This window comes from Acanthopagrus latus, chromosome 6 (assembly GCF_904848185.1).
Source record: "Acanthopagrus latus isolate v.2019 chromosome 6, fAcaLat1.1, whole genome shotgun sequence".
Taxonomy (NCBI): domain Eukaryota; kingdom Metazoa; phylum Chordata; class Actinopteri; order Spariformes; family Sparidae; genus Acanthopagrus; species Acanthopagrus latus.
Genome location: NC_051044.1, coordinates 28,684,979 through 28,699,140, shown reverse-complemented (window position 1 = coordinate 28,699,140; position 14,162 = coordinate 28,684,979). Strand labels below are relative to the sequence as shown.

At 41.2% G+C, this 14,162-nt stretch overlaps 1 protein-coding gene across 1 annotated transcript in view; it reads right to left on the bottom strand.

Moving 5' to 3' along the window:
• LOC119021715 (integrin alpha-5-like) overlaps positions 1 to 14,162 on the bottom strand; it is a 42,026-nt gene that overhangs the window by 8,327 nt on the left and 19,537 nt on the right. The window contains exons 15-20 of the mRNA XM_037102182.1: positions 14,004 to 14,117; positions 12,383 to 12,438; positions 11,702 to 11,859; positions 10,269 to 10,406; positions 5,487 to 5,554; positions 817 to 967 (exon numbers count right to left, since the gene is read on the bottom strand). Of these exons, the coding sequence (XP_036958077.1) occupies positions 817 to 967; positions 5,487 to 5,554; positions 10,269 to 10,406; positions 11,702 to 11,859; positions 12,383 to 12,438; positions 14,004 to 14,117 (685 nt within the window). The remainder of the gene's footprint in view (positions 1 to 816; positions 968 to 5,486; positions 5,555 to 10,268; positions 10,407 to 11,701; positions 11,860 to 12,382; positions 12,439 to 14,003; positions 14,118 to 14,162) is intronic.

Below are 14,162 nucleotides of genomic sequence, written 5' to 3'. Positions count from 1 at the left end.
ATCATTTTATCATAAGACATACCAATACTTTTACAGCTTTTGTGACTATGTGTCCATGATGTGTTTTCTGCCACAAGGAGTGTTTTTTTTATGCTGATCCCATATTTGTGGGAAAGCATTGCAGCACTTTCTAAACAACTGAAGTGGATGGGGATTGCGAAGGTAGATCCAAGTCTCCAGAATTCCTGGATCCAAAAATTCTCAAAAGATGTTCTTTTTGCAATCTTTTTAAAGCCTAAATCTTCACTGTAGCTACTAGGCTAAAAGCCTGTGAACCACTTTCAGACAGGGCGGCTGTGGATCAGGCTCAGTGGCAGAGCCAGTGTCTTGTTATTAGAAGGTCACTGGTTCAATTCCCCTGTTCTGCATGCCGAAATGTCCTTAGGCAAGATACTGAGCCCCAAATTGCTCCTGATGTGCTGATCAGCACCTTGCATGACAGCCACTGTCATCAGTGTATGAATTTATGTATCAATTACTGTTACTATCTGCTAAATGCCCTAAACGTAATGTCTGAAGAGCAACTGGAGACCTGGATTACGCAGGACGAGCTGTAGAGATCCTTTTTATGTTATTTCATTTGTGTTTTTACATTTCAAAAAAGTCCCAGTCTCCATCAGTTGTTGATGCTGTTTCGCTATTTCACTGTGAAGCTCTTTTATGTACTACAAAAAGTAACCCAACTTTCCAACAGCATGGGGCTGAGCAGCTAATGACTGAATTTTCAATTAAGGCCAAAGCTTTCACAAGAAAATAAATAATAATATCTATGAAATATAATAATAGCTAAAGCTATAGTTAGAATGTCGGCCTCACCGCGTTGTTGCGGGCGATCCCGCTGTAGTCGGCCTCTGGGGGTAGCACCACATAGAGCTCGGCCTCGTACGCCCCTCCCTCTCCCTCGTTCCTGGCGTTGAAGGTCAGGCTCATGGAGTTTTCATCGCCCAGGTAAACCTCTGTTCTGTCACTGGAGGAGGAGAACCAAAACATCATCATTCAACATCTTCTGAGTGTTTAATAGTCATGAGTGAACCACTCTTGTAAGGTTGCTGACAGCCATTTAAAGGGCCTTTAAGACAGACAGACTGTTTTCTGATCACATATTCTGTAGTAAAAAAAAAAAAATGCATACAGAACTCATAAAGGAGTTGGATATAAAAAAACAAATATGAATATCCACTTGAACAAAATTTCTAATTCAGATTGTACCACTTTAGTATAAAAATGAAATTGTATTTCAGAGATCAGTGCTCCCTTCTCCTGGGGCTCCTGTATCGTTTCCCTGCTCCAAGCCCACTGGATCCAAACAAATGGGTCTTTATCAGGCTTCAGCAGAGCTCGATGATGATCTGATCATATGACTCAGATGTGATGGAGTGTGTTAAACCTGCACTCAGATTCGTTGGCCACTTACAAGGTGCAAACATAACTCCTGATTTTACCTTCACCTTAAAGTTGTGTTAGCAAACTGCTGCACATTTACAACTCCAGCATGGATCAACATTAGCATTCACTTGGATTCCTGTTTGTGAATACCAGACAATTGTGAGTTCCATATTGACTGTGTTCTCAGCCAGTGTTTGTCTGTACTAATCCTGAGGGGATTATCTGACTCCTCAGCTAATAAATGCTTCACATATGTTTTGTGTATATGTCTCCATGAAGTATGTATACTGAGTTCATATTTGACCCGTTATGGCACATATCAAACAAACTCAGAATATGCATCAGAAATGTTTTTTGCTCTGGAGAATCATGATCTAGTCATAATATTTCCATTTTATGGCCCTTTTCACACAGCTCAAAGTCTGAACATGTTTACATCCTACTCAGAAGGCAGAACTCAGTAACCAACCAAATATGTTCAAAACTGTAGACTTTTGCATCATCCTCACTTTGGCTCTATTGCTAATTGGCAACTGTTTGTATACTAACAGGCTAAAGAAAAGAAAAATATATACCTGCTAAATATCAGTAAGTTAGCATTGCATATTAGCAAGCATATTAGCATTCTGATGTTAGTGTTTAGCTTGTAGCCACACATGAGCAGCCTCACAGGTCACTTAACCTGGGTTAGTTTTTTAAATGCTGTATTTCCCATGAGTATCTATTAATCATAGTAACTTTGTGTTGGTCTTGAAAAGCCTATCAACTGCAGTCAGAATGACTGAAAACAGCAGCTTCCATTTTCAGCCTCTTGTCTGCAATACTGGCGCAGTTTTGTGCGACGTCTGCTGCTGCGTTCATTTGAAGTGACTCGGTGCAGGGCATGACCAAAATGCCCGAGAAGCAATTGTAAAAACGTAATGAAAAGCAGGGACGTGAAGTCTTTCCAGACAATGCATCTCTGTTTTCGTCAGTCCCCAAAGGCCATTTTCTCCTGCATATCTGTCTGTGACCGACCTGGGAAATGACCCAAATCTGATCACTGTGATTTGTCTCAGGAAACCGCCCCCCCCTCCTCATTCCGCGTGTTCACAGTGACGCCCCTGTGTGCAAACACGCTTTCTCTGGTGCAGTGATAAATCCTCTCAACACCCTCCAGCTCCAGCCCTCCCCCAGCAGCTACACTCTGTTAGTAAATTCATGTTTCTATTGAGCAGAAAGGGGAGAAAGGCGCCCAGTTAAGGGGTCAGAATCCGGGTTCTTCTTTCATTCCCTTCCGTCCCCCCCTCCCCCCTGTCTTCGGAGGGTCTGGACGCAGTGACCCCTTGCTAGGTAAGACAACCACCAGATGAATTTAATTAGGCCCAGGCAAGTTTAGCGAATGAAGAGGAAGCAACACTGATACCCTAACACCAACACTGAACAGACGCTGAGAACGGACACAAGTCTGCAGTGTACAATGGAGAGGTTTACCAAGTTTCATTTGCTGGGAAAATATAAAAGCTCATAAATGTATAATTGAAGCCTGAAGATACAACTCAAACATCAGTGACAGACTTCTCGATTGTGGAAGTCAGACACACCACTGTTTGCAAATTCTTGGCTGGAGAGACAAAAACGCTGTCTTATAGTAAATCAGTGAAGGGATATTCTGTTTAGTGAAAGTGCTGAATCATTCCAATTTGGTCCCATGGCAGCTACAAATGCAGATCTCTGAGTTTTCATGGGAGACTTTTTCGCACTGATTGTATTTCTGCAGCTAAGAGAAATCACATGGCCTTGTAATGAAAAACACTCCTCAAAACAGAGCTGACTGGGAGGAGAGAGTCTGAGCATGGGTTTGCTTTGTGAATGGACTGAGACTGTGCCAGATATCTGGCTGGCGTCCATTCACAAACAAGGATATATGATTAATTAACACTAATAGTCTAGTGTTCCAGGAGTCGGGGATCTTTCTTCCAGCGTAGGCCTGTTATGAGCTGTAAACAGACTCTTATCATTTGCGTCCTCAATGATCCGACCTCACGGAACCATGTTTATTCCTTTCAATATCATTCCTAAGCTTCCTCTCCCTGCAGATAAAGTCAATTCTGCGGATAACCGTGGCAACTATATTTATTTTTTTGTAAGCAACCACTGCAATGTTTACATGCAATGTTAAGATATTATGTATATCCTCGTGTTCTAAAAAAATATGCATGTTTGAATACATTTACTTCAACCTAAACCATTTGGAAAGCTGACTTTTTGCCTGCAGATATTTATCCTACAAGCCTTAATGATCAGTGAAATAGCATGAAACCATCAACCGAAATGTTTACTGATTGCTCATGAGCTAATTCGCATGCATGCACTTCCTGATGTTTATCCACATAACACATCAAACAGGGAACCGTTAATAAAATTGCTCCATAGCACTTCTATTGGCGAAAAATTTCACAGAGTACCTAACTAATTGCAAAATCTTTGAAGGTTTACATGCATCTTTCATTTATCCATGGCCATGGTATATGAGCAATATAACACAAGGTAGGTACAACATAGACACAGACACAACAGACTCCAAGAAGGAAATGCCATCACTTTTTTTTTTTTATCCTGCATCTTCTGTGATACCATTTACTAATGAGGCCTTTAAAACCTTTTTTATGGATCCCACTGCTTTTCTTGCAAGCCCTCTGATTGGTGGCCTTCATCAGCTGTGTTGGTTGGACATGGCTACAGTTAAAAGTTTGAGTCAAGTATTCTCCCTAGCCTGGAGACACAGCTGCGACCGAAGAGGTTGGTATGTTTACAGGGGAAACTAGAGCTCATAATCTGCTGTATCAGCGACACCCAGGCTGTTTCTTTTACCCACCAACCGGAGGAAAGACACAACCAAAGAATACAGATTCTGTGCTAGACTCAAACTGGTAACTCATAGTCCCTCTGAATAAACATTAAACAGTAATGTTATATTCATTGTGGTTTCATCTGCGCTGAGTTAGCAGCCAAATATCAGGGTAAGCCAATCAGATTTAAAGTAAGGCAGGACCTTTCAAAAAAAGCAGTGGGATCCATAATATTTGAAATCAAAATCATGGCTAACTGGTATGACCTGATAGCCCAGTGGTTCTTACCATACAGTATGTCCACAATACCCACAGTCTGATACTGGTCCTATGCAGTGGTACGTCTTATCCTTTACTCTTCCTGTTTCCCCTCTCTCAACACTGTCTTGAAAAGTGTTAAAGTTGTGCTTTATATAATAGCCATGGATTAAATGACTACATGTAATGTTTAACTGCAGTGATTACCCCACAAAGAATCATTGCACGACTCTGCAGCTCCCCTCAGCTCTACAGACGTTTTGGGCACCTTTCAGCATATTGTTTTGGTTTGACTGCCTGAAACTTCACGGTTTCGTTTTAGTCTCAAGGCTCTCATTAACACTATCACATGCCATGGGGCTGTTTTAAACCTGCTCAGAACAGCATATGGCCAAGGTTAGCAACTGAAAGTCCAGGTAAACAAAGTGAAAAATTTAGCAGCTAAAAAGCAAGATATTTTCCTCAGGGACTGGTAGAGACCAAAACAGAGCAAAAAGAGAGTCAGTATTGAACAAGACTTGTTGGAAGGCTAGAGACACAACTCTAATTCAATGCTAATGCTGCTCCGTGTCTGCTGATGTGTTGGCAACTGTCTACTAACAGCCATATTAACTGTATGTTAATGTATGTTCACAGCTTGTTCCATTTCCCTCAAGTGGGCAGAAGATTAGACTAACTGTTTTAAACTGTCCTGTGGCAATATCTGTGTGTGTGGTTCCTGTAAGTGGTCTCGTTTACTTTTTTTCTCTTTCACCCAAGACTGAAACAACTGCTTGTGCTAACTATGCAGTTCTCCTTTTGTTCATTCCACACTAACCAGAAACATAAAATGCATCACTTCAAGTTCCGCAGAGGAAAAAGCCACCACACACATACACTGGCTGTCTCACATGGCAAATGTAGTACGGTCAAAGGTGGACAAAACAGTGACAGATTAGCACTGTGTGAACGGAGGGTTGAAGTTTTGTTTGTTGAATCAGGTAAAGTAATAGAAATGTGACTTCCTCTCACCCATTAACAGCCAGCTTGAGGTCAGGGACACAGATGTTGTCCTCTCCGCAATCCAGTTGAATCTGGGCCTGAGAGAGGAAAAAACGATAAAGATAAATGGAGGAAGAGAGAGGAGCGAGGGATGGTTATGATGGGTGAAAGAGGGAGAGGTGTCCAGGGAACAGAGTCCAAAAGGTATGGAGAGAGAAAAGCTCTCGAGGATATGGATGTTTACAGAAGCCAGCACACTAGACTCGTGATTTAATGAAAGGATAAGAGAGGATAGAGACTATACATATCCTGCATAAATGCACAAAACTGTAACAATATTTGCAGCAACCAGATGCCAAGACGTTGTGTGAAAGCAGCATCCTTTCATGTTTGCAGGATACAAGTAATACATGTGGGAACGAAGAAAAAGGAAGAACAGAGAAAACATGGGGAACGTTTAGGAGAATGAAAGGATGATCATTTCCATCTAAACAAATTCGACCTTTTTTGTGGAAAAGCCTCGAACAAAAGGGGCGAAAACCTGAACGACTTCATGAAAACCACAGTGCAAGAGTAACGTGATTTGATGTGACGGTATTGTCCATGCAGTGCGTCCCCTGAGATTTTTCCCCCTTTTACTCTCTCTTTGCTCCCTTTCTGTTTCCACACAGTTCCATAATGTCACTGTTGCCATACCCTCATCTCTCCAACATATGGGAAGCATTAAATTCCAGAAGAATGCTACGGAGGGCTACAGAGAGCAGAGAATCAGCCTGGCAATGGTTAACAGAGTCTCAGTGGAGATTCCTCATTCAAGATCCAGCTTTTACATTCACTCCAGACAATGGAGGCTATCGGCCATTAAACACCAAACAGACAGGAGCACATATGCTCTGTAATAGACTTACTAAGATCAAGTGAGTGAGTCCTCCCTCCCTTCAAACCACTTTCATTTATTTTTCACTTTCATCTCTTTATCTTCCCATATGTTTCATCTATGTGACCCATGTTTCCCTGCAGCTCTTAAAGGGACAGATCACCCGGCTGGCCTGCTGGTCACCTTCAAGATGTGGAGGGAAAACATAGATATCACTACCAGTTTAAGAATCTGAACTGATACTTATAATAATACTTCAAGATTTGCAGTGATGATGCAAATGATTTTATCAAACGGTAAGTCATTAAATAATCCCCTGCCGAACAGCGTGCTTTGGAGGGTTTGTCAGTTGCTGTTTGTTGACACAACATTCGATGGTGCAATAGGCCGAAGCAATTCTGGAGAGAGATAAGTGATTGTTGAGTTTCATTCCCAGGCTGAGCATCGGCATATGACAAATCAACCATCTTTCTCCAGATTTGCTGATACCCACAAAATGTCCTGAACGAAGCAAAGTTAGAGGAAAAAAAGAAAATACAATCAGAGGGCAGGATCTCTGCAGGCAGCGCCACACACCTATACTGGGTTATAATTAAGAGGGATAACTTTCTAATAAATCTATAGATTAAATAATGACATCAAACTCAGCAACATTCATTATTAATGAAAAATCTCAACTTATAAATTCAATTAATTTATCAAACAAATACCAAGCAAAAGGAAAAAAACAACGTGATGAAATAGTTTTTGGAGGGATAAAGGATTGGTCATTTGGCACATTTACCAAAACAAAAGAAACAAATTCTTTTGACAGACAGGTCGCTAAAACTGTTGACAGGACATCTTAAATGTATACAAAGTAAATTATTACTCCATGATTTATGATTTTTAGTGCAGAACAAGCAACATGGACGTATGTTTTCTTGTGAATCCCTTGTACGTAAGTTGAATACTCAGTTATGATTTATGCAAAAGAAGAAGCTTGCATTTCACCTGCGTGAATTTTTTTTTTTTTTTTTTTTTTTTTTTTATGAATTGAAAGCCAAATCCAAGATATAAACTATCTGGGCAGATCAACAAGTGGCTTACTCAGACACACAGACAGATCTACACCCATCAGAGCATTTGCTCTAATCAAGAGCAGCACTTAAAAGGTGGAGAATCAAGCACAGGAAACAATTACACACTACAGCTAAATGTCTAACACCAATGCTCTTAGTCCTCTGTGATAAATTCAAATCACAGGAAAAAATTCAACCCTTCCTTATGGATGTGCAATTCACCAGGAACAATAAAACTACCATTTGGAGATTTAGTTACAGAATGTAAAGACATTACATGGCTATTAGTGAGAAACATTAATAGTGTCAATAATGGGGTTTGACATCATGAAAATCCGAAGCTGTATAATTTTAACTGTAGGTGTGGTCAGAACTGTGGCCTGGTGCAGTGTGACCACACCCAGCAATGACTTAACATTACACTACACAGCAATGCATCATCACTACCACATTATCAAACATTTAACAGTTTGACGGCAGCAAAACCATGATTTTCAGCTGCGATTAATTTCCTGAAGTACAATCCTTTCATTTACTGTACTGATGAACTCTTGGTGGACCACTCTATTGAAATGCACACATAAGATTGGTGAGACACAGAAGCAAGATGCTACTCAACATAGTGTATTCTAAACTGTCTGCATGGAGCCAAGTGTCAGTCTAAGAACTGTAAACTTAAGTGTTAGCATGAAGCTTCAGGGCCGCCAGTCTACTGGGAACATGCAGGATGTTCTCACACTGATCAGTGGATGAAAGGCTGATTAATTCCCCTCACATGAGAAGAAGAGAGAACAAAAACAGATGCAGTGTTGCTTTCAAAGTTTCTAGGCTAAAAAAAAAAAAAAAAGTTGGTGTATTCTCTTGAAAACAGCCACTTCCAAGTACATGATGTACACGCTCACACACCCACATCACACACTCACTTCACCTTATATCACTCGCACAAACATGTGCACGTTTTCAGGCTCTGGCTCTTCCCTGATGGAGGAGACCACTGGCAAAATACATAAACAAACCACAACCAGATGTGTGAGAGCCGAGCGCCGCCCCACCCAAACGGAGCTGTCAGACGTCCCTCTGTGTTTTTGCAGAGCCATGACTCGCCAGTCCTCCATAAACCCTCTAACTCTTCATATAGGTAACTGGAAAAACTACCAGTGGAGATCACGCTGCAGTAATCAGCCTTCTCTCTATCAGGGCCGACCCTCAACCTCTAAACATGTGGAGTTCGGCACTGTGGCGGGGCCTTACATTTGATGTCAATTTTAAAATTGAGGCCTGTAACCTCCACCTCTGCAAGACAAATAAGTTCTCTGCATGCCAAATGTAAACAGTGGAAGATGCTCTGTGGTTTGGAGGGTGAAGTCAAACACTTATAGTCCAGAGAATTGCTGTTTCACAGACATCTGAACATGACTTTAGATTGTTTAGAAAGGCTTCACGAAATTGTTCACCATGCCATCTGTTACGTTCTCTCTGCACTGTGGTGAGTATCTGTTTAGTTCATAAAGAACAAGGCGTGTGGCCCTATAAGTGGTGCGGCTTTAAATGTTTAGTGTGGTAATGTAATATATATAGATAGAGTTTACAACTCTACACAGATACACTTCATAGCTTTGGAAATTGAACTTCCAAGAAGAACTCAAACAGAGCAGTTATTTGTGGATTCAAAGGTTGGATATTTAGGGGAAATCCTTTTAAATGAGAAGTTATACTTTAGCTAAAGTGACTGGTTCACGGCCCTGTGAGAGCAAGTGATGGAAATATGTCACTGTAAACAGAGCGTGTTGATAAGATGTCTGTAAACAAGGCTCATTTTGGTTTTGATCAAATACATGATGAGTTAACGTCACTGTGCATATTCCCATTATCAATACTGATGTGGGCTGAATACAAAAATCACACAACTGTGTATAGTGATGGAATGTAACTCAGTGCATTTACTTAAGTTCTGTTCAGTACTTTTTCATTGGTCCTTTTTAGATAATACATTTTGGGGGTGAATATTCTATATTTTACTTCACTAAATTTATGTGATAACTTTTCTCACTAGTTATTTTGTAGATTGCATGCTGCATCCGAGCCAAAGCAGCACATTTTTATATTGATTTATTATATCAACAATAGGAAAAAAATGTATACTATATTTGATGACATGAGAACGAGACTCAAACATGGAATATCTTTCTTCTGAATTGTTCAAGGAGTTTGCCTACACCTTTCTGTTTCTCTCTCCTCTGTGTTTCTCTCTGCCGGCAATGTTATCTGCCTTCTTTATCAGCGATACGTTTTTTTATGAAGTTGCCCAGAAAACACACCTCGAGTTTAGGCTGCACATCCAGGAAGCTTGGTAAAAACTGCGTGTAGTCGATCAAAGCCGATCTGCACCGAAGTACAGGTTCATTTACAAGTGTGTACAAAACGACGGCTTTAGAAGTTCAACATAAAATAGGAGAGGCTGCGTCACAATCAGTGGGTTTTTCAGGAGGGCCGTGATACCAGAGAGCGTCTCTCAGTCTGCACAGCATTTCTGATTGACAGTAGTCAGGAGGGGATCAACTGTGGAGGGCGTCGTTCTCTCAGAAAGAAAAGGTATAAATGCTAAAATGGGTTGGCATGGGTGACTTTCATGTTTACCAAGGTAATATATTAAACACGTTATCTTTATTTTTACCCAGGTATACTCTAGTGTATGCATTTGTGGCCCTTTATATGCATATTCACACTACAGGCTAAATACATAGCGGATTCAAAAGTTTAAAAACATGATGAAAAATCAGCTTTAAAAAAGTTTGGAACCCACTGCAGTACATAATATAAGGCACTGTCTGACCCTTTATGTGGCTATATGTGGTTAACAGTTAATATACATACCTTCTGCTCTATACGCTGCTCTGTCTGATAGTTGAGGACTGGTCTGAGGCCATGCCGGTCCACTGAGGCATGAGGATCCAGACTGAAGTTTAGGCTGATGTAAATGGGAGACAGTTTGTCCCGAAACTCTTCTTCAGCCTGCAACAGAGAGAGACGCAATCATGTGAGGAATTGATGCCAGTTGTCATACCCTGAATCAAGCTGACTCTTCAATAGGAAGCAAAAGATGAATGGAAATTTGTCATCAGGGTAGACATTTCCAGCTTTTTAGAGCAGATTATTGTGAAACCATGTTCCAAGGAAATGTACCAGAAAAAAAAAAAAAAAATGACTCAATCAAAAACAGATGTTACAGCGACTATTGGCCTCCGTGGAGAAATCAGTGTGTTTGAAGTTCTCTAAACGTGACATGAATTGCGTTCGACCAGCCATAATGATGTGGCCCCCTTTAAAGAAAAGAGCAGAGAGGAAGAAAAAATGGTGTACAAACAGATACGTGTTGACTGACGGGTGAGCGGAGGGATGGCACTCAAACCGTCTCTTATCCCGTCGAAGAGCAGCGTGCTCTGATCGTTGTGTCCTAACAGTGAACGTCCACACATATGACCTAAGCGTTTCTGGCAGCCGTTCACTTTGATCAGGTCACCACTGAGTGATGAGAAGATTGGCACTGTAGTAGTTTCACCTCAAATAGCACTTCAAACAGCGACTTCAAAACCCGCCTGTTAGGAAATGACATTAACCTCTGTCCTACCGACAAGCTAATGACATTCACCTGGTGTCACAGGTGCAAAGTGGTCTCTGATTAGATGACTGGGAATGAAAACCAGCAGGGCTCCGGCTCCCGAGGCCCAGGATTAAGGACCGGAAAATGAGGGAAGATACAGAAGGCTGGAGTTGATTGGCCTGAGAAATATTTAGTGCACAGTGCTCGCCTTTGTTTTCATGTTTACATGACAGCATGAAATCTGACTGAAATTAAATGAGAAGTCTGTTTATTTATCATAGGACTGCTCATGTGCACTGGCTCTACGGTGGAACGAGAGGTCATCTGGACACAGCTGTGTGATTGAGTTCAAGCGGTCTCAAACCTTTATACAGTTCCTATAGCTGGGGTTGGGAACAAATCAAAGAGAGCAAGCTACATTTTAAAAGTAACCATCCAAAATAAAAGTACCTCTTCCCTTCAGAGACACTCCTGCAAAACATATGAAAACAGACTGACTACAGTGACACTTCCTGTAGCTCTCACTGGCCAGTCACATAAAAACATGAATAAACAGCAATGTAAGCAATGCCAATGTGAACATATCTGTATGTTGATTTTGTCAATGTATCTGATGGAACCGTGCCTTAATAACATTTGCAGAATTTCAAACGTATTAATCCGATCTGCCTGACGTTGAGGTGGAAAAACAACCGGTGTGACTGACCCGCAGGTAGATCTTGGCGTCATGGCATGAGCGTTCTCCATTGGCGAGGCTGAAGGTCTTCAGCAAACTAGGCTGCTGACTGTCCAGGAACAGAGTCCTCCTGATGGACTCCCTCTGGTTCTGCTTCACACTGTCTAACTGAACCTCCACCACAAAGCCTTAAAATCATACACAAATACAGGCACACACAAGGCAAGAAAACATAAATATACACACAGTACATCTATATGCCTGTATTAAACACAAAAGTGTATGTAAATGTATGCACAGACACACAAGCACATATTTGCACCGACATATTACATGCACGACTCACCACATGCACCCCATACGCACAGTGGTTAACATTATAATGGTGAATTGTCTTTATGTGCTATATTCTATACAGCATAGTGAAACACACAGAGGGCATTGCTGTGGCCCATGTGACGAAAACTATGCAGAGAACACAGACAATACACACCAACGCACTTGAAATAAACACACACACACACTTTTCTAAACTGCTGAAGCCCACCAAGTTACCCTGTATTTACATGATTGTTCTTTTATCTTGATCTCAACTGCCAAATTGACCACAGTGAGGTCCAGCATACTTGTGGCTACACAAAGAAAGCAAGGTAATAGGGACCATCTGCGTGTGTGTGTGTGTGTGTGTGTGTGTGTGTGTGTGTGCCTTACCTAGATGAGAGGGGAGGTGCTTCCCATTAGCCAGCAGGCAGAAAGTGATGCTGACGCTGGAGGTTGAACACGGACAAAAATATGGAGAAAGAAAACAACTGAGCACTGAGCTTACAGTGATGTGCTTACACTGATAGGGGCTCTTTTCTATATCATCTGTATTTATATCATATCATTCAAAACCCTTAACTGTGTACTAATGTTGTGTGGAAAACAACTTGCCCCTCGTGCATCATGAAATCAGATCACTGTTTAAATTAAAGCGTGAGCACCAGTTTCACGCATTAAAGTGTGTTTACAGCTCTTGGGAAGTACGGCCGCATATGTGAAAGAAGTAGCAGAGAAGCGTTTGCGGCTGCATGTTATCCGATGAATTGCCTCCAGTGATGTCACTCAGTGGCTATGTTGCATTGTGGGTAATGTGAACTCAAGGTTTTGAAAAGGTCCACTGGTCTAGCATTGTGCTCCTGTAACACTATTACACTCATTATGGAAAGTTTGAAGTCAATTGAATAAAATCGATACGTCAGAACCAGAGGTATCAGCTTTTTTATTCAAAGCGTTAGTCTTCCTGTTCAATGACTGGTACCTATATTACCCACAATGCAACCACAATGAAGAACTGACTTCAGCAGCATGAGTTTGTTTAGATGCACAGTATACAGATACACCAGCTGCACATCCGTTGCATTTCTGACAGAGCAGCCGCTCAACACATATTTGTTGTAGAGTAAACTACACTTGCTGCTACCCCAGGCATCACAAAACCATCCGGGACAGAAAGCTTAAGGATCATAGAGGACCCGCTCAATCTGTAGATAAGCCTTATTCTAAGGTAATGAAAACAGAGAACAAAAGAAAAAAAACGCACACACGCGTAAATATGTGTAAACGCCCACATGAAGGGAGGTGTAACAAGATGCTGTCAAAATACTCTCGGTGATGTCAAACAATATCTCATTCATTTCCAGAAAGTTACAACCCTTTTCCAACCTTTCCTATGTTAATAACTGCACTCATCTTTCCAAAGAACTACTCCACCTTTCTCCCACTTCCACCTCTCTGTTCCCTCGTCTTCTTTTTGTTTCCACGGCAGCAGGAACACCAATAAACAGGAAAACAAGACTTTCTTGTATTAACCTACAGGGCAGATACTTAAACACCACCCAGTTTGGCAGATGCCTCACACAGCAGTCTAAAAATGTTCCACATTTAATTCGATGGTTAAACTGAATTTATGGAAAGAGCTTTGCTGAGATTGAATGAGGGTAAAATTCCCCCTTTTTTTTCACTGGATCTAAGAATACTGAGTGTGTAGTTCAGAGCAGCTTGGACAGGAAACTGGCAAACATGAAGTCATTTGACATTCTCATGAGGTAAAGTTTGGAAAGCTGAAATTGAACTAAGATGTGTGTGTTACATAACATTTGCGAGACTTTTCCATGTTCTGTTATAGTCACAACTGCTCACTTTAACGACTCTTAAACTCTTAAGCGTTTTGTTCAACCATTAAAGATATTTCCTTGGACACTGCGTGCTGGATCTAAACCTTGTATTATCCTGCTATAAATAGAGAAGTGGAGCTGTAATGCATCAAGGAAAAAAAAGTTGATTTCCATACCAAGACACAGCAATGGTTTCATTCCCTGTGAACAGCTCACACGTCTTCTCCTCCTGGTTGAACATGGTCGGCTGCACTGTAAGAGACGCGCTGGCATTCACTATTGGCCGAGCCCTGATTGGAAGCACGGAACAAAAAAGAATTAGAATACCAAGAATT